We start from the raw sequence: 24928 nt of genomic DNA on the forward strand, positions 1-24928 counted from the left end.
ACAAAACTTAATGCAGTTTTTCAATACAATCTAAGAGCGTGTTTAGGTTGAATTAGTAAAGCTAGGTCTAGTCAAAGAGCGTATTTTGGTTAGATAATTTGGCAAGCAAGAGGTATTAGAGCGTGTTAATATCTTTCAGTACCAACTTAGAATAGTAATCACAAATTACATCAAGTCATAATCAGGTTAAATGACAACATTGAGAACTAGAACTGGAAGCAGTTTTACAACTTGTTTACAAATCTATTTCATTTTCTGCATGTTTCAAAGTTGATTGTTATTTTCATTATTTGGCTTTTGCAAAAAATCCCCCTTTGTGACCAAAGTACCTTGCGCAAAGAGGTATAGACTTTTATCCCATGTCTCTGTGGTTCGACCCTGCCTGTCTTGTACTACCTTTTTAGTGCATTAAAGCAGTGTATTTGGAGTCTGTTGTACCCCTATTATTTGTTGGGTTTGACACGCCTAACAAAAAATCTGAACTTTTTTCAAATTAATTCAATTGAAACGTAATTTGTAAACATAAACCGATTTTATTCTATCAGAATGTAATTTTGTTAGAATGATATTCTGTAATTCTGTCAGAATGGTATGCAACTATGAACATAATATTATAAACACATATTATCAAGACCAATAATTTTTAATGAATACAAATTTTGTATAAGACGAAGTTTAATAGTTTAGAATAAGTAATTACATTCATTCTTAAAGAATACAACTATGAACATAAACTACATTCATTCTTGAAATCTTTTGCAAAAAAAATATCAGAATTCTTGAAAGAATCCTCATTCACTTTCTTGTTTCGCTTCTAGATGTTATTGTATGTTTGACCTCTAAGCCACTTCAAAATATGCTAGCATTCTATGAGATTGACATTTTGTGAGATTGGCATTCTGTTAGAATTGTATTGCATGAGAATGATTTTATACAAGGAGCCTTCCCCATCAGGTCTTCAAGCCATTCTTCAAGCCATAAATGCATTGTCAAATCTTTTGAAGTGATACACTTGTAACAACTGCACATTAAACATATAACTAATTAACTACAATTCTATCTGAATACAACAATAATATTCTTACAGAATAAACTATTCTTGCAGAATTGTTTTGAATATTCTAAAAGAATTTGTATTATCAAGAATAAACCCAACGAACAAAAGAAACCATTGTTGGTGCATACTTTACATAAGGTTGTATTGGACTCGAAATGTTGTGCATTCTGCAAAAAAGAAACCAAAATAGTAGATTTAAAAAAATCTTATCTAGAAAAAAGGATTAAGAAAAGGTTGAATGACGGATGCACCCTTTTGCGCTTCCCTGTGACCTTGATCTCACTTTTGTTGGATTTTCCAACATTGAAATACACAGAAGTGACTCCTCCATCATCCTTAAAGGCGACATGACCAGAAGCTAATCCAATAACACATAACCTTTATTCAGAAAACAAGAAAGGGACACTGTCAATGTTATAAAGTATAAACAACTTTCAGTTGGTTGTAGTTTCTGAATCAATAATTCAAATATTATCATCTATTTTGAAGATTCATACCCATTTGCATGGCGATATATATATATATATATATATATATATATATATATATATATATATATATATATATATATTGATCATGCTCCGACTTTATAAAATCTATCAAAACACAAGAATGTAACCAAAACAATGTTAGAAAAAGGATAATACTAATAGTAACTTGACCTATATTTGACATTTTATAGTAAAAAACTACAAATTTGATACACACATTTGAGCATTCAGATTAAATTAGCTAACTTTTAACTTCAAATTTAATAGTAATAATTATATGTATCAAAAAGTTTCTCTTGAATTCGAATATTAAAATAAAACTAGATTATACTCTGTAGAATCATAGGTTGTTACTTCTAGGGCGGAAGGAGAACAAACCGTGAATCAAATTAATGAAATTAAAGGCACTGTTTGGTGAAATTCCATACTAGGAGCGAAGTAAGTGACGAAATTGAATTCAATTGCAGAAGGAGGAGAGAGGAGGAGATCATTGACGTTAGGCAACAAAAGCTCATGAAGCTCTTTTCTCCATCATCTCCTTCACCATCAATGGCTACCAAGTTATCTTTAACAACAACCGGGACTTGTGATTCTTGATCGGCGGCTGAGTTGGTGTTTAGTGTGGTCGATTGAACTAAATTGGAATCAGAAATTAACGGCTAACCTAGCAACAAGATTCCCAATCGATACAGGTCTTTGATTGAAGATAGAAGCTAGCTTCGATTGGAGATGGAGCCGCCGAGAATAACATCTTCTTAATCAACGGAATGGGGAAACAGATTTGCAACAAGAGGTTTGACTACCTCTTTTGATCAGACGCGGTAATAAGAAAATGGGAGGAGGCAGAAATAGAATACGTATGATATGAGAGACTAGGGTTAAATAGTTGGTCAAACAGATTTTTATGGTAATTTTCATAAATTAAGGGATTATATTTTAATTATCATGCTAAATTTACATAATTACCTTTATTACAATTTTTAATTATTTAATTATTCCTAAATTCCTATTGATGCATTCATGCACACAATAGTTGCTAGAAACATTTGAACCTATATATATATATATATATATATATATATATATATATATATATATATATATATATATATATATATATATATATATATATATATATATATATAAAGAGAGAGAGAGAGAGAGAGAGGTAGGTTATATATATATATATATATATATATATATATATATATATATATATATATATATATATATATATACATAAAGAGAGAGAGAGAGAGAGAGAGAGAGAGTGGTAGGTTCCGTTGAGATTAAAAATAATATAGAGATATTGAGATCCAACCACAACCAAAATTTTCACATCTACCACTCTAACACTCCGAAATACCGGCACGGCAAGCCTGTTATAATCATAAATGATTATATAGCGCCGCCCATTCCTTTCTCCACCGCCACCATCCCCACCACCACAACCGCCACCGCCACACCACTACCACCACCTCTGACACCAGCTGACCCCACCACTGTTACCTCCGTCACTTATACCACAACCACCTCTGTCAACACCTTCTTTTCTGCCACTAACTATCATAATCATTTATGATTACTCAGTCTATGATTAAGCATCTCAAGTGAACCGTCACACACACACACACACACACACACACACATATATATATATATATATATATATATATATATATATATATATATATATATATATATATATGTTCATGTGAGACGACCTAATTTTGTGAGACCGTGACACCACTTTTTTTAATGAAATATTTGTAATATTCTAATATTTTAAGCCAATAATTTTAACATATTTTACAATAATTCTAAGCCAATAATTCTATTTTTACGAACAATATATAGAATATTAGAATATCACATTGCTTACGAATTTTGAAGAATACATAATGTTTTTTTATATGCTCGAGCAGTACATAAATTACATACCATGCAAATAACTTTGTGATGTTCAAAGTGACTCAAAGCAATGATTTTTTTGAATGAACGTTTAAGTAATAATTAGTAATGAAGCACATCTGTAATGTAATGATATATGTAATGATATGGTATTTTAAATACAAAATGCATGTTGCTATGGTTCATTAACGGCAGGGAAGCCCCGAGTACATGTAGAGTGTGCAACTGTACAAAGCCTATATTGTCATTATGTCTGGAATTTTATTCCATCGGGTTCCATCGCTAATGCATCACTAATCCGTTGTAATTAGGTCAGTAATTTGTCACTATATGTCCTTATCTGTTGCTAATCCGAAATTAAGGGGTTCATTTTAAATTTCCGCGCAACGCTTTCAAAGTCAACGGACCGGTCTTGATAACTAAAACAATATCTCACATGTCTTTTTTTTTGTTATATAATATTAGATATATAGAGAAACTTGTCAACTATTATTAAAAATAAATTTTGATTTAGCTGATTCCGTATATCGTTTTGGTTTTTTATATGAGCACCTTTTATCTAGCTGTACACTTTCATATTATGTGACTAGCTTCCATATCCTTTTCATACAACATCGTTAATATACTATTATAAGTTTGTAATAATTTTATATGCATCTATTTTATTTGCTAGTTTATATATTTTGCAAACTATATGATATCAAAGTTTGTTTATTTTTGAATATAATAAAAGAGAGAGCCGCCTAAAGTGGTTAAATCTGACACTTATTACTAGTAGTCACGGAGGTGTAGAGACAGTGACAAGAATTGACAAAATCAAGGCAAGTAAAATTGGAATAGAGGGTATAGGATTCCCAAACCCTAAATTCTCTCAACAACATTAGTGCTATGCAGCTATGCAAAACAGTTGTATTAAAACAGACATCAGTGATTTCAACAGCGTATGTTACTGAATATGTTCTTTTTTTTTTAGAAAAAATGTAAGAAAAAAACTTTGTTTTGAAATACTGTTGAAAACTTTTATTTTAAATAAGAAGATATTTAAAATAGGTTTTAAGAGTTTTTATTTTTATGTAAGAGTAAATTACACGGATGGTCCCTATGGTTTGGGGTAACTTGCATGCCTAGTCCCTAACTCTATTTTTACATTAGGACAGTCCTGAAACTTGTTACACGTTTAGTCCATCAGTCTAACAGATGTTAAAAGCTTCTCTTAAAACACAGCACGTGCAAGGCACACAGGGGTAATATTGTCTTTTCCTTTTGAGAGAGGGTATACGCCATTTTAGAAGAGTAATCATTAAAGAAAGAAGGCAGCAGCGATCATTTTTCAAACAACCCCCTCCCCCCCCCCACACACACACACGCACACACACACACACACACACACTCAATTCTACATTTTCGACGAAAACCCTAACATCATCGCCTGCAATCGGACACCGTCGACATGGTTTCTTGGCATACACGTGCAACAATGGCAGAAATCGATGTTGGTCGTCGATATGGTAAGCATTAACAAGATTTCATGATAATTTTGAATGTACTGAATGATTCTTGGAAAATAATTTCAATTTTTTTTTCCTTTTACAGCAGGACATCCAACAATTTTCTCTATTTTGTTGCACCATGGTGGTGAGTTTATGAAGTTCCCTGGAAGAAAGTACATCAAAGGAAAACAAGATTACGTGGACTTATTAGACATTGATACATTTTCAGTTCATGACATAGACGACATGATGGAGCAACTTGGTTATGTTGATGAAGGTATTCCTCTGTATTATCACTTCAAAAGGCCCCTTTTTTATCTGGTTTTGGGTTATTCGCTTTAGGGAGTGATCAATATGTGTGTCACTTGGGACCGTATGTTTCTAACAAGGGCGGACGCAGTAATTAATACTAGGGGTTACACAATTTTTTTTTCCGGTCAAACATAATATAAAACATAAAAATGATTCATTACGTCTAATACAATTTTTTTTTCTGGTCAAACATAATATAACAACGATCTATTACAATTTAAAATTGTCCTCTTCGTGCGTACATCTTTTGAAACTGGTCCATTACTTTTTCATTTTCAACTTTCGCAAGTGCTTCGGTCTCAACATTACAAAACAATGCGTCGTTCAAAAAGTCATCGCCAACCTGTGAGGCGTAAAATGTCATACATCATATGTAAGTAAAACACAAACTCATATGATTTAAAATATGCTAAGATTTCGGATGCGTGTTGACGGTTTGCCAATGACCATCCATTCTCTTTCTCAAAATCTAAAACTACAAGAACATCCGCAAACAACTTCATCAAACTTGTGAGTGTGTTGAAATGTGAACCCCATCTTGTTTCTCCCGCTCGAACAAGTGTAGTTTCTTGATTTAACCCTCTTCCGGTTTCAAGTTCACCACTACAAAAGCCTTTTTGCACACTTTCTCTTGCTTGTTCTCGTAGTAAGTCTTTTCTTTACACGAGGCACAAACAACATTAACCACCAATGAAATTTGCTCAAAAAAGTCACTAAGATCATCATGCTTCTTTGCTACAACCACAACCATTAATTGAAGTTGGTGTGCAAAGCAATGTACATAAAAATCTATGTCATTCTCTTATAATATCAAAGCTTTCAAACCATTGAATTTCCCTCGCATATTTCTAGCCCCATCGTAACCATGTCCTCTTATCTGTTAAAAAAATTCTCTCTCTCTCTCTATCTATATATATATATATATATATATATATATATATATATATAACACATAAAGCGAATTAAATTAAATTGGAATAATAAAAAAGTAAAGAATAAATTACCTGACTAAAACTCAACTTATTACTTATAAGTAATTAATTTATGGCGTTTTTTAGTGTCAAAGAGGATGTATCATTCACGTGCGTAAGTCCAATCAATCTTTCCTTCACAAAGCCAAGACTATCGACATATTGCAAAACAATAGCCATTTGTTCCTTTTCTGAAACATCACTACATTCATCAACCAATAAAGCAAATACATTTTGACCAATCTCTTCGCGAATACTCAAAAGTACTTCTTGTGCAAAACATTGCACGGGTTCTTTTTGAATTTTAGGGGAAATCGATTGATTGTTTTTAGGAGCATTTTCTAAAGTATTGTTGAAAATATCTTCACTAGTCTCTCGAATGGCTTTTAACACTTCAATGTAAAACCCTCTATTTTCTGAGTTAACCGACTCGTCATGACTACGAAATGGTAAATCGGTTTTCAATAAAAGTCTAACAACAATAATAGAAACACGTAATCGAGCTTTATATTTATGGTCCTCCGCTCCGGTTTGCCTCCTCAAGACTACATTAATAACTTATTTTTCTCTCATTAAAAATTCATACCTTTCTTTTGCTTTGTTGTGAAAACTATAAACACCACCCACATGAGTTCGAAATGCATCTTTTTTATTCCAAGTATCAAAACCTTGGGAAACAAATGCATCTCTCCCTCATCTTTGATTCATGAGATCTCTACACATATAACAATATAAAAAATATGCTTTATTCTTATGTACCCTCATTTGACAAGGTCCTTGAAGCAAATACGCTCTTCTTACATCATCTCTTATATTTGATTTGTAACTTGTGCATGGTTCATAAAAACAAGTTCAATGTAGTATCCACCAAAAGAATGAAGTATTGCTATCGCCGTTAAAGTAAGAAGCTTGTAGCTAGAAGTGCTACATGCTAGAATGTAATTATAACACATTAGAACATGAAGGAAGGTATCTTCCATTTTGGAATCTGAATCAAAAAGATTTGAGTCTAAGAGTTGCATCATACGTTAAGAGGTCATTAGAACGTGACCCATCGGCCTGTTACGATAATCAAAGTAAAAAAACTTATCTTAGGTTAGGTCTGTTTATGCCAACAGTCAAGAAGTCCAAGAGTTAGAAACTCGTTAGAAAAGACACAAGAGTTACGATTATTACCTAGGATGAAAATATAATGTATGGAGTCATTATACAAACCCTGTTTCGTTGATGATTTTGGGACGTAATCATCCTAAGGGGAGATAATTGTAACGCCCGCAGATTCGGGCTAGTCAATTTAGAGACAATAAGCGTTAAATATTACTTTTTGATAGAATATTATTTAGAGTAAATAATCTTAACCATAGTTATAGTATATGTCACAAGGATCCCGTACATATAAAGAACACTGGAATCCGACTTATAACGAAGAAGTTATAACCCGTCGAAGTTTTGCGACAAAAACGGCACGACGCTGTGTGTCGTAAAAAGTGAGTTTGCGATAAAATACTTTTGGCCTTAGCAATCTAAATGAAAGTCGTAGTATACGTTAAACCGAGAACATGCATATAGAGAACGTCTAACTCTGACTTCATTGAGGAAATTATGATTTTTCTAAGATTTGGCATAGCAGTATGCAACCAGGAAATCGAATTTTAGATCGATCAATTTTTAGCTGACATAATCTAAATGAGAATCGAAGATCTCATTAATAAGAGCTCAAAAAATATAAAGACAGATGAAAAAGGATGTCGGATGACAAAGTTATGAATTTTTAACGGACTTTATCTGTCTAACCCTGTTAAAATATAACTTTAAAAATAAAGTCAAAATTAGTCGATGGAGTCTAAACGAAAGTTGTAGATCATGTCGCTACCTACACAAGGATATAAAGAACGTCAAAAACATAGCTCGAATGCGAAAGTTACAAAATTTAGAAGTTAATTAAATTATGGGTTGATGCGAGGCTGACACGTGGCTAGATCTTGACCCTCCCTTTCTCTACACGGTTTCACATCGGATCTTGACACCTACCCCGTGTATGCGCATCGTAGGGCTTCGGACGCGTCGCGTCCTTAGTAAGCCCAACATACTCCAAAGTTACGCCCCGCGTACTCGCATTTCTCAGCCTATAAATAGAGGCGTAGATCACCCTAAAAGTAAGCCCAACATACTCCAAAGTTACGCCCCGCGTACTCGCATTTCTCAGCCTATAAATAGAGGCGTAGATCACCCTAAAAACTCACACCTTTCTCATTCTTTCTCTCTCAAATATCCCTCTTAGCCGTTCCCATTCCCTAGCACTTCCCAAGTGTTAGAGGCGAGTCCCGGAGCGCCAGAAGGCTCCGAGAAGAAGAGCTTTCGGCTCAAAAATTCTGCCCCCTCAGAGCCCGAATCCTAACTAAACCCCCTTGTAAGTAAGTTATGATTACCCTACTTTAAGTATGACTTATGTTTAAGTTCATTATCGTTATTATGAACCTATAAACAATATATGTGCTAAGTATTATAAATTATACAAAGTGTTATTATAATACCTTTTAACGGCTCACGGTACGGGAAATCTGGTTTGAAGGGCCGCATAGGGTTGTTGGATTTCAGAAAAACTTAAATGCCAAAATGGTCCTGCCCTCCGGTGTTTCATGTCTGGCCCCTGTCTGTACATAGTAGTTGAAAAATATTGTTTAACACTTATATAGTTCAATAAAAATAATATTGCTCGTAGGCCTTGAGTTAATGATAAATCTAGACTAATAATTAGTCGTAATAAATATTAGACTAAAATCTGGTGATAATGATACTAGGTTTCGTCGAAGGAAAATAAACTTGTTAGAAGTGAAGCTCTGCCCGAGTTTGGAGTCTTCACTTTAACAAGTGAGTGCATAGTTATTTTCATCTTACACATATATATATGAAGTATTTAATATTAATACATGTTATATGTGCTTATTATCTAGTGTTCCTGATATCTATGCTAGATGAACGATTTATACATGTTTTACGTGGTTTAAACTGTATATGTATTTTATACCTATAAATATATTGGGTAAAGATAGGTAAATGAGTGATGAGAGATAGGTGATGATAGAAAGGTGATGATAACTAGGTGATGATAGATATGCGATGATGAATAGGTGTTGTGAGATAAGAGATGATTATGAGACGCCATAACCTTGACCTGCGATATTGTGATATTGCGATGTAGTCATCTACCATAGTGTAGATGACGACCAATGATTAATCTAAACAAGTCATGTGGAAACACCGGCAGGGTCATAACCTGTAGGTGATGAATTATGAGTTCAGACGATGTAGTAACTACGTATTCATGCGATGATACTCTAACCCTTATTGGACACGTATTGGGGGAATAATCCCCAAATCAGTACTGTTTATGCGATGTAGGAGATGATCCTTAGGAAAAGTCCTTAGGAACAAACATATAAGGAAATGTGATGTAAGGCGATGAGAGGTAAACACGATATAGGAGATGACCCTTAGGGAAGAATAAATAAAGATAATAGGGGATGGATAATCGGGTTAAGTGTTTGGCATGAAGTACGTGAAGAAACAAATTAACTATATTATTGTCGGTTGAAAACCCTATGTACTCACCAGGTTTTCCAACCTGACCCACTCAGTTTATTTGTATCATAGGTATCGATACGAAGACACATTACACAGAGAGATTAAAAGAGATGTAAATCATTAGTGTAAATGAATGTAAGGTCTGTTTATGCTTATGTTTTTGTATTGACGATGACATCCCAATGTTTTAATATAAATAAAATACATTTCTTCGCCGTGAATTTGGATACTCTGATTTGGGGATGTCACAAAAAATTTTAATATAAATAAAATACATTTTTCTGGGAATAAATTCCGCAATATTATTCTTTGAGTAAATTACACGAATCGTCCCTGGGACAAGTGCCAAATTGCACGTTCAGTCCCTATTTTTGACAATTAACTCGGACCGTCCCTCATGCATTTGAATACTACCTGCCCAGTCCCTATTGTCGTTAAACGTTAGATTTCTCCGTTTGGGTGCCCCACGTGCCCTGCACGCAGGGGTATTTTTGTCATTTCATGTCGCGTGTATATCATCAACTGCGTATGGCGCCATATCCAGTTCACCCAAACGTTGCATACCCAGTCCCCGATCAAAACCTTTCTCGTCTCACAAAAACCCTAGTTTTCCGTCAAGAGTGAAGATGAGTGGGTGGCGAATACGACCACAGATGGATGAAATCGATTTGGAAGCAAGTTACGGTAAGGAAAGCCAACCATTTTATGCTCTGTTCTTGATCACTTTGTCTCTGATTTTGAAAATATTGTTGTTTTTTTTCTTGTGAAGGTGGGAATCCAACTGTTTTTAGTATACGGTTGCACTATGGAGGAGAGTTTACCAAATTTCCTGGGAGAAAATACATCAAGGGACAACAAAAATTTATGGATTTGATCGACAGTGATTTGTTCTCTGTTCACGACATTGATGATATGATGGAAGCGTTGGGTTGCGTTGAAAAAGGTAAGGTTATGTATTATCACTTTAAACGACCGTTAGGGGATTTAGATTTTGAGTTGTTTGCGTTGGGTACTGATCAAGATGTCAACCACTTAAGGTCCTACGTTGCGTCACACAAGCTTATAGATGTGTATACAGAATTTTGGCGTACCAACTTGCATACATATGCTATGTCTCCTAACCCTTCAAAACTCAGGATTGAAGAGATTGTTGAACCCTCTTCTTGTTCTAGAAGGTTGTGTCTCGAATGGATCGACACAACCACAGTTGAACCCCTGTTTTAGAACCAAGAATGCAAACCCCTACAATGGAACCTAACATGGAATCCCCTAGTCATATTGATGTTGCACATATTTCACCCCCTAGAACGGAATCCCCTATTGAAGTTGAATCTGTGAGAGAACCAAACATGGAACCCCCTATTATGGAAACCTTTAGTGAAGCCCTAGGTGGATCTAGTGATAGTGAGGGTAGTGGAGATTCAACTGATAGTGAGGATAGTGATTTCATTGTGGATGAGGATAACTTGTTGGATGATCCTGAGGTGGACATGCATGATTTCTACCTCAACATTGATGATAATTTGGAGTGGGTTGGTGATGCCCCTATTACAACAGAGAATGTAGTAATGTATGATGAGGAGATGGAGGTGATTAACACTGATGTTCTACAATCTGAGTCATCATCTGATGAAGGGCAAATGAGTACAAGAAGAAATAAAATTCGGGCTGCAGAAAGGGCACAGATAAACGATGCAGCTCAAGTGAGTGACCCTTTCTATATACTTCAAAGATTCTTAAGTTCTCAAGAAGCAAAAGACAGAATTTACTTACATGCGATAGAGACAAGAAGAGAATTGGATATTGTCAAGAATGATAAAAACAGGGTCAGGGTAGTATGTAAAGGAACAATACCAGATATGGGGATACTTGAGACTTCTGGGAAATGTGGGCCAAGTCAAAGGAGCATAAATGTCTACAAACAAGAAAAATCAAAGCTTGTAATTACAAGTTTCTTTCCAAACAAATTCTTGAGCAGTTAGAGTCTAACCCAGAAATACCAATTAGGGCTTTAAAGGAGCAGCTAGAGAGAAAATACCAAATTCAGATGTCGGACATGAAAGTGTTTAGGGCAAAAGAAAAGCCCTACAAACTATTAGGGGTGATTTTGGGGGTCAATATTCTATATTGAGGGACTATCTACTGGAGGTTCAAAGTCGAAACCCAAACACAACAGTCAAGCTTCAAGTGGATAATTCTTCCAACCCTGCATCAGATACTAGAATTTTTAGACGTATATATATATATATATATATATATATATATATATATATATATATATATATATATATATATGTCTTGGGCCACTGAAACAAGGATTTGCAGCAGGGAAAAGAGACTTTCTTGGACTGGATGGTGCATTCATGAAGGGTCCCTACCCTGGTATGATTCTAACTGCAGTGGTAAGTAATTTTATACATGGATTAACTACTTAATCTTACTTATGACTTATAGATGTTAACCTAATTTGTTCTTACTATTATAGGGATTAGATGGAAACAACTGTACTTACCCAGTGGCTTATGGTCTTGTAGAGTCTGAGAACTACAGCTCATGGACATGGTTTCTAAAAAATCTTGGTGATGATTTGGATTTGACTACGAATTCAAACTTTACATTTATAATTGATAGGCAGAAGGTAATAGTATACACAGTTTAACTACTTCCCCTTTCTATTATCTGTACTAATTATATAAAATTGACTGTGTTTATGTTGTAGGGTGTGTTGCCTGCAATTGCAAAATTGTTTCCATGTGCAGAAAATAGATTTTGTCTTCGTCATATCCATGAGAATATGAAGTGGAAGTGGAGGGGCAAGGAGTTTAAAGATTGTCTCTAGAAATGTGCAACAACAACAACTGTTTAGCAATTCAATCTTGCAATGGAGGAACTGAAGAAATTGAACAATGATGCATATGAATGGCTTAAAGCCATTCCACCCCAACATTGGTCCAGGTCTCACTTCACAGGTTAGTTATACATGTTAGAATTCTTCAACATTGTTGATTGTATTCATCTTAAAAGATTACTGAAAATTATGATGCAACATTGTTATTCTATAGGAAGAGCACATTGTGATGCATTGTTAAACAACCTTTGTGAGACATTGAATAGCAAACTTGTCAAGGGTCATGACAAACCAATTATAAGTTGCTTGGAGTTTATTAGAGAGTACATAATGAAGAAGCTTGTTATTGTCCAAAAGACAATTGACAAATGTTCTGGCCCACTAACTCCTACAACTACCAAGACTCTAGAGAAGATCAAAGGTGAAGCTGCAGAGTATAGGGCTGTGCTTTGTGGAAATGGGAAGTATCAGGTCACAGGTGGTGAAGGTGTGGACCAATGTGTAGTTGACATAACACAACTTACATGCTCATGTAACAAATGGGAGGTCACTGGCATACCATGCAAGCACACAATTGCAGCTATATGGGATATGAGGAGAAATAATGAGAATGTTGGGATACCTGAAACATGGGTTCACCCAACATACTGGTTGAAGACATGGCAAGAGATGTATGCCTTTAAAATTGAACCAATTAATGGGAGGATGATGTGGGCAAAAAGTACTTGTCCAACAAAGTTACTACCACCAAAACATCATGTGCCTATTGGTAGGCCAAAAAAGAAAAGAAGAAGATCTGCTACTGAAGATGATAGTGCTACAGGGACCAGAACAGTTAGATGTTCAAAGTGTGGAAATGTTGGGCATAATGGAAAGAGCTGCAAGGGGCAGGTAGTGGGAGGATCACAGGCCAGTGGTAGTGATGTGGGACAGAATGTTGGTGTGGGACAGAACTCAGGTGCTGTGAACAAGGGGAAAAGTCTGATGGTTTAGTGTTTGTGTATTACTTTATTGTCTTTTGAATGCTAATGCTTTTAATGTACTTGAAACAATGTTATTTCATGTATTTTGGGTCTGTAATTTCAGTTTGAACTAATGTTGTGCTACTTCTTTAACTATGATAGTTGTAATGGTTTGATGACTTAATGTTTGTAATGGTTTGAATGACTTAATGATTAATTAGGTTGTTAATGTATGGATGCATGTTTGAATGGTTTGATGACTTAATGATATGACATAAATTGTTGTTTTGGTAAGAATACTTTGGTCTGAATACATGTTTGGCAGTTACCAACTTTGGTCTGAATACATGCAAACTGATACATCCAACTTTGGTCTGAATACATGTTTGGCAATTACCAAAAAAACACCCAATTTTCATTAACATTTAAACTGATACATCCAAAAAAACACCCAATTTTCATTAACATTTAAACTGATACATCCAACTTTGGTCTAAGAACTTATCCTATACTTTGTACACTAGAATTGACACAAACAGAAACCAACTAATAGCTAGATACAACTTCAGTTTCAGATTTTGTTATTCAAGCTTCATCCTTATGTTCATACAAGCACATTTCTGATCCTCCACCACCCATCCAATGAACTTGCAACCACGAGCCTGCAACATACCGTGTAGAAAAATTTAGCAATGCTAAAATTTACAGAAAATAGGAGAAATTAGGAGATTAGGTTAGATTTATCAAGAAATCGAAATTAACCGGGTTAGAACAAGCATAGTAACGTTTTCCAGGGTTGTTCTTGCTCCATGAGGTACGAATCACAGCTTCAGCTCCACAATTGCATCTAATTGCCATTTTTGTTGATTGGAGAAGGGAAATCGAAGAACGAAAGGGGGAAGAAGTAATGGGGAAGAAGGGTGACGAAGATAAATGAAAGCAGGGGAGGGGCAACGGCTCTAATAGGGGCACGAGACATGAAATGACAAAAATACCCCTGCGTGCAGGGCACGTGAGGCACCCAAACGGAGAAATCTAACGTTTAACGACAATATGGACTGGGCGGGTAGTATTCAAATGCATGAGGGACGGTCCGAGTTAATTTTCAAAAATAGGGACTGAACGTGCAATTTGGCACTTGTCCCAGGGACGATTCGTGTAATTTACTCTTATTCTTTAAAATGGATACTGATTTTTAAATAAGCATAAATAAAAAATTTTAAAATGACTGTGAATTTGGGGATGTCACACTATCCGCCGGGTCCTTTGGAAGATATTTCACGTCAACATTATCATTAGGTTGATTAGAGCATGGTGTTTGTGGAGTTGCATTAGAAACCGACGAGATTGATTGATTGGTGATTGGTGTTTGTGGAGTTGCATTAGAATTAGAAACAGAAGGGATTGATTGATTGGTGATTGGTGTTTGGGAACATTCTTCACCACTTTCATTAGGATTAGGTCTTGGTCTTTTGGTACAAAAAACCACTTAGTTTCACCTATAAAAACAAAACAATTACACGTAATCAAACAATAATTTCAATAAAACATAGAAATTTAACCTAATCAAACAATAAATTCAATAAAACTTAGAAATTTCACCTAATCACACAATAAATTCAATAAAACATAGAAATTTCACCTAATCAAACAATAAGTTCAATAAAAGCATAGCAATATAACCTAAGAAAACAATAACTTCAATAAAACATATCAATTTCACCCAAGTCAATCAATAACTTTAAAAAAACATATCAATTTCGAATACCTAAATGAATTGGTAAAACTTACTTGCTTCATTCTAGGGCTTGATGAAGTTGATTTTTTAATCAAGAAAGTAGAAATCGCAACTTTACACCTTTATCTTTGTGCCAACTGCCATGGTCGATGGCTCGTTGCCTCGTTAAGGGGGGAGAATGTTAAAAACACGAAGTCACGAACGAAGATCAAAAGAAGTTAAGAAGTCACACTCATTGCATCGTGTGTTTTTTTCCTTTCTTCTAGCCGATAATACAATTAGTGAATTAGAATTGGGCTTTTTTTACAAGCAATTAGAATTGGGTTGATTTGTCCAACTAATGCTTTATTTGGGGGTTTGGGCTTTTTTTACAAGAAATTAGAATTGGGTTGATTTGTCCAACTAATGCTTTATTTGGGGCTTTGGGCTATTAGACAATAAGTTGTAAGCTTGTAATTTTTTTTCGTTTGGTAATTCCTGATAGAGTGACACATTTTTTACGTAGTTGCACAAAATGTTTTTAATAGTTGCATGATCTTTTTCATAGTGGCACAACAAGTAAAAATTTTAAAAAATCACAAAATTTTCCACTATGTACGCGAGAGCTAGTTGTCGTCGGTGCCACACCGGGAACCTAGCCAGGACTGCCCCTTGTTTCTAAACATAAATTGATTAAAGTTTACATAGAACATGGTAGTACTCATTTACATACCTATGCAATGTCCCCAAGTCAACCTAAAATTCGTATAGTTGAAATTGTTGAGCCCCCATCCTGTACACGAAGGTTATTTTTAGGTTGGAAGGATACCAATATAGAGTATGGGTCATATTCAAATGTACAAGTATAAGAACCAATTGTATCACCAATTATTGACTTGGAAAGCCACATATCACTTGTTGAATTAGATAAACAAGGGCATATTACGGGGGATAAGGACAATAATGAGGCTAATATTGGTGAGGATAATTGGAAAAATGTCGGGGAGGGTATTTGGGATAATGTTGATGATGGAAATTGGGATAATGGTGAGGAGGGTAATTAGGATAGTTTTGGTCAAGGTAATTGGGTCAATGGTGAGGAGGGTAATGCTAGTGTTGAAGGAAGTGAAGATAACGACAGTGACTTTATTGTAGATGAAGATAATGTATTAGATGATGTGTATGTATACATGGAAGATTTTAACAAGAATGTGGACCATGATGTGGAGTGGGGAGGGGGTCATAGAAACACAACAGTTGAGAAAGAGCTCCAAAAAGGAGATAATGAAGTGTTGGATAATGACATTTTGTTGTCAGGGTCATCTTCAGATGAAGTACCTAATCATCAACGAAAGAAGACTATCAAATCTATTAGAAGGGCACACGATAATGATGATGCAGTTGTTAGTGAGTCGTTTTATGTTTTTCAAACATTTTCTTCGGCTAACGATTTTAAGAATAAGGTTAATCTTCATGCAATCCAAACTGGGAGAGAACTTGACTTTGACAAAAATGACAAAAATAGAGTTAGAGTGGTTTGTAAAGGGAAAATACCAAAACTTGGGTCGTTTGACAATAGTGGACCCAGTCAATAATGAAGAAGACAATAAATGTCCTTGGGTCCTTTTAGCAAGCAAATGGAAACGGGACAAAGATTCGACTATCAAAACATATGTAAAAGAACATCGGTGTCTTCAAACCAGAAATGTAAAAGCATGTACTTATAAGTTTCTTTCCAAAGAGATCATAGATAAGGTAGCATTTAACCCATCTATTCCAGTCAAGGCTCTACAAGACGATCTTCAACGTACGTACCAAGTGAGTCTTTCAGAGATGAAGGTTTTTAGGGCTCGGGATGCAGCTCTAAATAGTGTCCGGGGTGATTATGTGGGGCAATACAAATTATTAAGAGATTATCTCATGAAGCTTCAAAAACGTAACCTGATACCACTATGAAGATCGATGTGGAAAGTGAAGCTTCAAAAACATAACCCTGATACCACCAGATTCAACTACAAGAACTTTCAAATGTATTTACATTTTCCTTGGCCCTTTTAAGAAAGGTTTTGCTGCTGGTCAAAGAAACTTGTTGGGTCTTGATGGTGCGTTTATGAAAGGTCCCTTCCCCGGTCAAATCCTTTATGTTGTAGTAAGACTAATGTCTTATGGGTTATTATTTAGTATATTTTGAAATAATGTTAGTTTAGTAATACTTATACTTGTTTATTGACAAAAAGGATTGGATGCTAATAATGGAACATATCCTTTGGCATATGTTGTTGTTGAATCTGAGAACACCAACTCATGGTTGTGGTTTCTAACCAATCTAGGAGAAGATTTGGGTTTGCAAAGTAACTCCAACTTTGCCTTTATAACAAATCGACAAAAAATAATATTTTTGTAGACTACCTTGATTATTTTACGTATGTGACAAAAAGGTTATAATTTCAAAACAACTTTGTAATTTGTAAGGTGTAATACCAACCATAACAAAGTTGTTTCCATGTGAAGAACATTGATACTGTCTTCATCACATTCATGGAAACATGAATTTTTCTTGGAGGGCTAAGCAATTCAAAGACATCTTATGGCAGTGTGCCAGATGCTACACAGTTCAAGGGTTTGATAGATCTATGGAAGAATTAAGGAAACTCAAAAATGATGCATTTGAATGGATTAAAAAAATTCCACCTCATCATTGGTCTGGATCCCATTTTACAGGTTCCTAATTGCTTAAGTTTCTTTTTTTTTTTTTACTTTATTCTAGTTTTTTATTACTTACTATGTGTTTTCATTTTCATCGGGTAGAGCACATTCTAAAGCATTACTCAACAATATGTGTGAATCATTTAACAACCAGCTTGTACATGGTCGTGATAAGCCAATAATCACATGATTAGAGTTCATTAGGGAGTACCTAATGAAAAAAATCGTGAATGTGCAAAAAAATATTGATAGAGCTCGTGGTCCTTTGACCCCCACTGCTACCATTTGGATGGAATAATTAAAGACTGAGGCAACACAACTGAGGGTTGTATTCTGTGGAAATTGAAAGTATCAAGTAATTGGGAATGTCATGGACCAATTCGTGGTTGATATGGGCCAAAAAAGTTGTTCATGTATGAAGTGGGAAGTCACAGGGTTTCCATGTAAACATGCCATAGCTGCTATATGGGAGATGCGAAAGAACAATGAACACGAAAGGATACCAAAATCATGGGTTCACCGCACATATTGGTTGGAAACATGGAAGGAGATGTACTCCTTTACAATTGATCCACTCAATGGTAGAAACATGTGGGAGAAGTCATCATGTCCAACAACTTTACTTCCTCCAAAACATCATGTTCAAGTGGGAAGACCAAAGAAGAAAAGAAAGAAATCAACTTTGGAAGTAGAAGATATTCTGAAAGGTAACAAAGTGTCAATATCATATAAATCATTAACATGTTTTAAGTGTAGCAAGATTGGGCATAATGCTAGGGGTTGCAAAGGTCAGACTGATGGTGGTCGCCAAAGTTTAGGTGTCCAAAACAATGGAAAAAACCAAAAAAAAGAAAAGTGCAGGTGTCCAAAACAAGGGAAAAAGCTGGAATAATTTATCTTTGATGTTTTTTGGATGCTCTTTTAATTACATTTAGATGTTGTTCTTAGCAATTATGGATGCTTTTGTTATGTTTTGGATGGTGTGTTTAGCAAGTATGGATGCTTTTATTATGTTTTGAATGTTTTTTTAAATACATTTGGATGCTTTTGGATACACTTTAAATGCTTTATTTGGTTTGTGTATAAACTGCAATGCTTATATGATGATGACCATAACGCTTTTGAATACTAATATTTTGTTTGTGTTGTTCAACTACACCCATTAAGCCAATAACTTGCACCAATTTTTGACTGCTTATATTTAGTTTGTGTTGACATAGAAGTGCACCCATTAAGCCAACAACTTGACGTTCGTGTTGTTCATTACAAAAGAACTATTATCATTCTTAAATAAACTTGACATTTCATTAACAAAACAACCATTACAATTGATCTTCAACAAGTGCTTATATTACAATACCATCACAGACTAAACCTAACATTAGAACTAAGATAATAAACCATAACTCCATAGGAACCCCCCCCCCCCCCAACTGATTACCCTAATCCTTATAACATATAAACTATTACCGCAAAAATCAACACCCAACTACAAATTAAGCATATAATTAAGATTTGGATTTTGGTTTGAAGCTTCTTCTTAGACATAAGCAACTGAGAAATTATGAATAATGTGTGAGGCTGATTTTCATCATCTACCCATGCAATAAACCCTAGTTGTGGTCCTTGTCAAAAATTCGAGAAGAAATTAGGGTTAAGAATTGACAAATTAGGGTTAACAACACCCAACTACATATAAGAATAATCGAGAAGAAAAAATCTGATAATACCATTTTTTGACAAGCGTAAAAGCGTCTTCCTGGGTTGGTAGTTGTTCGTGACGTCATTATAATCACATGACTGCCACATCATTCTCTTATCACCTTCATTTATCGAAGAATGTAGCCGATCGATTTTTGAGTTCAGAGAGATGAAGAGGGAAGACGATGAAGAAGAAAGAAACGAAAAGGGGAATTGCATATAAGGTAATCGTTTGAATGAGAAATTACTTAATTACCCCTGTGTGCCTTGCACGTGATGTGTTTTAATGAAGGCTTTTAACATCTGTTAGACAACGGACCAAGCGTGTAACAAGTTTCCAAACTGAGGACCATCTGGGTGTAAAAATAGAATTAGGGACTAGACGTGCAAGTTACCCTAAACCACAAAGACCATCCGTATAATTTACTCTTTATGTAATTTATATTTTAAAAAATTTATAATTATTTTTGATCGAACACTTCTATACACACAAATAAAAGCTCCAATTTAATATTATATCTTACAACTTCCAGCTCATAATACCACTTATCGGCTAACAACTGCTTGACAAACATAACTTTTATATACAATATGTTATTTTTCTATCTAAACTGGACTCAAATTGTGGGCTTTGGATTGAGTTAAAGATCAAAGCCAATGCTGAATTAACGACTTCGTTATTTTAAGTTATTAAGAATTAAGAAAAACAGTTTATTTTCCTAGTTAAAATTGAGTATTAGATTAAACACAATTTTTTTCTACAGTTAAATCAGAGTATTGGGTAAAATATGTGATATATGTTACATAAGAATGCTAAATGGGAAGTGTGCAGACACATGCAGAAACACCCATGCACACTGGATGAGGTCTTCGGTATTCGAGAACTTTTTTGGTTGATGGGCTCATTTTCCAAGGATTCCCTGTCACTGCAACCCATTAACCTTAACCCACCATTATTTTTTCCTATTTTAGGAAAGTTCTGCCTTTATGATGCCCTATACACAAATGGGGTGTTCATGAACTAATTTTAATATAAATAAACAAATAGATTTAAATGTAAGTTGTAAAATAAGTGGAAGTGCCCACCAAAATTATTATATTTTAAGAAAATGATAAATCGTATCATTTATATTTTAAATTATATTATTTGTTTGGTCTTATCAAACCTGCCGCAAGTTATATAATATAGAATAAATATTAATGTTCTAAATAACGTAATGTGTGACTTGTTGGTAATGTTAAGTTTCAAACTTTTTCAAGTCTTAGCAAACCACGTTGTTTGTAAGGCGTGACTTATGACGACAATTTTATATATAATTAATATTTTTATATGTATTTTCAACTATTATTTTATTTTATATACATATATGAGTTAAGACGACATTTTGATAAAATTTGGCGACATGTATAAGACTTGGAGCAATATCGAACTTTTTAGAACCTTGATAAATACTAGTAATTAGTAACTTTATGTATAACATTTTTATTATTTTTTTAATAAAATTACAAAATGAGCATCATCCTTGCAACTAGTAATTTGCAATTTTTTTCATCTCAATGCCACCTCATGATCACATTACTTTCTTTTCACTCTTTAGAATTTAAGAAATAGTCACATTTCACTTCAAATTACTTTTTCTCATCTTTTAAAAATAAAATTACTATTATTTAAAAAACTATAACTTAATAAATAAAAACAATCAATTAAATAAATAGCTAGTAAACACAAAATGAATAAAAATCATAATATTTCATTACTTGGAAAAAAAACAGTACGTAATTGAAAATCACACAAAACTAAAACAAACTACGCGATCAAGTCTAGTCGATATATTACTTTAATTTCCTCCTTCATCATCAAAATCATTGGAGGTTGTCTCCCAAAAGATGATCGGTGCGTTGAATAAAAACTTCATATATTCTATGCATTTTTTCCCTCGTGCATTTTTCTTTTTTGGTATATTTTTCTTTTTTAAATATCAAACGTTCGGTAAAATTCAAGTCATATTGTTCGAATCTCGTTGTCATTTTCTGCAATTCCTATGATTTGTTGCGGAATCCCGATGCATTTGAAGAAGACACATTCCTCATACTAAGCAACAACAATCTAAGAAATGTCTGATTGTATATAACCAGAGGTGAGATAGCCATCCAGACAGATGATCCTACCCTAGAACCACAACCAAACAAGGAACAGGTTAGAGAGTCTAGATCAAGAGTCTTCAGTCTATCCTACATGACTATACACAATCCTTATGACATCCCACTACTAAAAGATAACCAAAACTAGTGGACCGACATTGGTGTCTTCGACCCACGGAACAATGAGGCGAAACTCACCTGGAATGAAGAAACCCGAGAACACCACGATCTCATCCCCACTACACTACTTGCTCCTGCGGCTCCACTAACATCGAATACCACATAAAATCTTAGTCGCCAATGCAACCGTCAAGTTTGACCTAAGTTAAATTTGGTCAAAAGTCAACGGGGTCAACAAGAATCAAAGTCCATGGTAAAACTAGACAAAAATCCATAAGTCAACTGAGTCAACCCAAACCGGGTCAACCCAGTGAGCGTACGCGAGGCATACCCTGTAGGTACGCTAGGCGTACTCCATCATTGACCGACATCGGGGGCTTTGACCATGTACGTGTTGCGTACTCAATTTATGCAGGGTGTACGCCCAGACCTTCTAATCCATCGTTAAGTGCTTAATGTCATAAGTCCTTACATCCAACTTTCATATCCAAGGCTAAAATAACCTCTAGAGTCATAAAGTTTCCAACTTTACGACTTTATATGTCCATTAAGAGCTTAACTCAACATCTTAATCCATTAAGACCCTCTAAATGATGGATAGAGCAAGACCAACCACTTAGATCCCATTTTTATGACTTAAGACCCCTCCTAAGGTCTGAAAGGACAACATAATGCGTCAAGAACATGTTATATTCATGAATCACCACATTTGGGACAAAAAGGAATCAAAAACCAACCCAACACAAGATCTAAATGAAACTTCACCACGATTAGAACTTTATACCTCCAAATAATGCCAAAAGGTGGTGAGATTCTGGATCTAAAGAGCTTCACTCCTCCAAGATGGTCTTCACTCCTTTATTTCTTATTCTAAGGCACAAAACACCACACTCAAGCTTAGAAATGCTTCATAAGATGGATTAGGGTTGCAAGAACGTTCCAAGAGGATGGAGGCTGATGAGGTGAGGGGAAATGAGGCTATAATGGGGTTTAAATATGAGATAAAACCTAAAAATTAGGGTTCACATGAATGACACGTACGGACTGCGTACAGACATACGCCTAGCGTACTAGGGTGCGCCCTAGTATGCTCGGCGTACCTACATATGTATGGCGTAATCCCTCAAACTCAAAATTATGAAAATTCTACTAGGGCCCTTATTGCACTCTTTCTTATACTTGAGGTCTAATTTGCAATATAAATAGATAATAGGGCCAAAATTAAGAGTATCTCATCATCGGGATGTTACACTTTCATTGTGCATTGCGAAACGATTAATACACCTCTTTGATAATTTATTCATCACGTTGTCTACTTTCTTTTGGCTTTTTAGGTTGTTATAAAAATCGTTCATCTGTGTAACTTGTTTGGAAATATCATGTCACTTTGTATTGAGTGGATGTTTAGCACGGTAATCACCTTTCCTTATTTGTGCAAGAAATCTTTTGGTAATGTGAAGCCAAAAATGATCAATCGATTGTGCATTTCCTTCCTTTGAATATTAGATATGTCAATCCATGCTTGTGTCAACAATAATTCTTCCCTTGGAGTCCACCTGTAAGGGGTTGCCTTTGTTTTAGTTGTCGTCGCTTCTTTCCCCTTGCGACATGGAGGCGTTGGTTCTCTAAGATATCTTCTGGTGAGGGGGTGAATGTCTTGTACAAAGTCATCATCCGACCCATTGAGGGTTTGATTTTGTATATCGTAAGCGGTTTAGGCTTGGTGGTGCAAGATAGGGTTGGGTTTGAGTTGGTAAAAGTTGATCCAGAAAAGTATGGAAATTGTTGATAATGTTGAGGGTAACATTTAGCATAGCCATTATATAATATTGTTGAACATTTTGGTATTGAAAATGTATATAGGAATGAATATGGGCATAAAGTTGGGGACGATAAACCGAAATCGACAGATCGAAAGAGAAAGTGGATCTAGTTAGCGTGCTTGAACTAGAAACATGAAATTTTATTCGATCATATTTTTGGGGTAAGGTTTTTGCTGTCCATTTGTAGTAAAAATAAATGAAAGACAGAAAGAAAAAGAGAGAAGTTTGTATGATTTTGAAGGTTAAAATTGGTTGGTATATACTATATAGAGTGGTAAATAGGTATAATATATATATATATATATATATATATATATATATATATATATATATATATATATATATATGCTATAAAAATTACATCAAATTAATGAATTAGACAATGCATGTGGATGAGTAATTTTTCACCCCTTGAATAATCTCCTTTACCTATTGAATTACTATTTCGATGATGTATGAATAGGATGTTATGTAGTATATCAAATATAAAGAGAAAAACACACAATCTTGATTGCAATCTTCTAATTGTTCAATAACCCTCTAAAATCTCCTTCTTTTATTTTATAATGTTTAAGTTTAGTTTTGTTAGTTTTAGTTCTAATTACGTCGAATTTATAACACATTATCCGCACAAAAGCTCTAATCAAGTCGAAATCACATCTATCCTACTCAAGGTATGTGTTACTTAATAAAAAAGGGTATTTATTATAAAACAACCATTTAAAACAAATAATGAATTATGAAAAATTGTTCGTTATTAACGACTAATGATATTTATTTATTTTTTGCAAAACTATTATTTATGTATTCTAACTTAAATAATAAACTACTCCTAAATTATTCCACCCATGTCCACAGTGAGACTTGACCCCTCGACCTCAAGGAGGGAGTGCACCACCGGTTACCGTTGGGCTAGAAGCCCTTTGGTTTTCTTTATGTATTTATGTTATGCAACTAATTTTTATTTATGTATACTAACATTTAAATTATGCAACTAATTTGTATGTGTATTAACATTTGTTTATACCACAAAATGAGTAAATTCTTTCACTTTTCAAGGTTATCAAGGTCAAAATGATTCATCCAGTTATG

General features: G+C 34.6%; 2 protein-coding genes and 1 pseudogene across 2 annotated transcripts; 1 reads left to right on the plus strand and 2 right to left on the minus strand.

Annotated features, from left to right (window-relative positions):
* Positions 1-1040: 1040 nt before the first annotated feature.
* On the minus strand, positions 1041-3124 carry LOC145121629 (uncharacterized; annotated as a pseudogene).
* A 2354-nt stretch (positions 3125-5478) lies between these two features.
* On the minus strand, positions 5479-6876 carry LOC145121630 (uncharacterized). The gene is made up of 4 exons (XM_079057348.1): positions 6819-6876; positions 6348-6777; positions 5702-5918; positions 5479-5604 (listed from the first exon to the last, which is right to left on the minus strand). The coding sequence occupies exons 1-4, from the start codon at positions 6874-6876 to the stop codon at positions 5479-5481; spliced, it is 831 nt and encodes a 276-aa protein (XP_078913474.1).
* A 5822-nt stretch (positions 6877-12698) lies between these two features.
* Positions 12699-13658, plus strand: LOC145121631 (uncharacterized). The gene is made up of 2 exons (XM_079057349.1): positions 12699-12786; positions 12880-13658. The coding sequence occupies exons 1-2, from the start codon at positions 12699-12701 to the stop codon at positions 13656-13658; spliced, it is 867 nt and encodes a 288-aa protein (XP_078913475.1).
* Positions 13659-24928: the final 11270 nt, after the last annotated feature.

Source organism: Lactuca virosa, chromosome 6 (genome assembly GCF_052849685.1).
Source record: "Lactuca virosa cultivar CGN04683 chromosome 6, Lactuca_virosa_CGN04683_v6, whole genome shotgun sequence".
Lineage (NCBI taxonomy): Eukaryota > Viridiplantae > Streptophyta > Magnoliopsida > Asterales > Asteraceae > Lactuca > Lactuca virosa.

What these genes read in the sequence shown, in the direction of transcription:
- LOC145121630 (XM_079057348.1), bottom strand. Translation starts at nt 6,876, where the DNA reads ATGCATTTCGAACTCATGTGGGTGGTGTTTATAGTTTTCACAACAAAG. An exon ending in CACAACAAAGCAAAAGAAAG is followed by an intron (nt 6,778 to 6,818) that starts GTATGAATTTTT and finishes TTATTAATGTAG; the next exon opens with TCTTGAGGAGGCAAACCGGA. An exon ending in GAAAGATTGATTGGACTTAC is followed by an intron (nt 5,919 to 6,347) that starts GCACGTGAATGA and finishes CCTCGTGTAAAG; the next exon opens with AAAAGACTTACTACGAGAAC.
- LOC145121631 (XM_079057349.1), top strand. Translation starts at nt 12,699, where the DNA reads ATGGAGGAACTGAAGAAATTGAACAATGATGCATATGAATGGCTTAAA. An exon ending in GTCCAGGTCTCACTTCACAG is followed by an intron (nt 12,787 to 12,879) that starts GTTAGTTATACA and finishes GTTATTCTATAG; the next exon opens with GAAGAGCACATTGTGATGCA.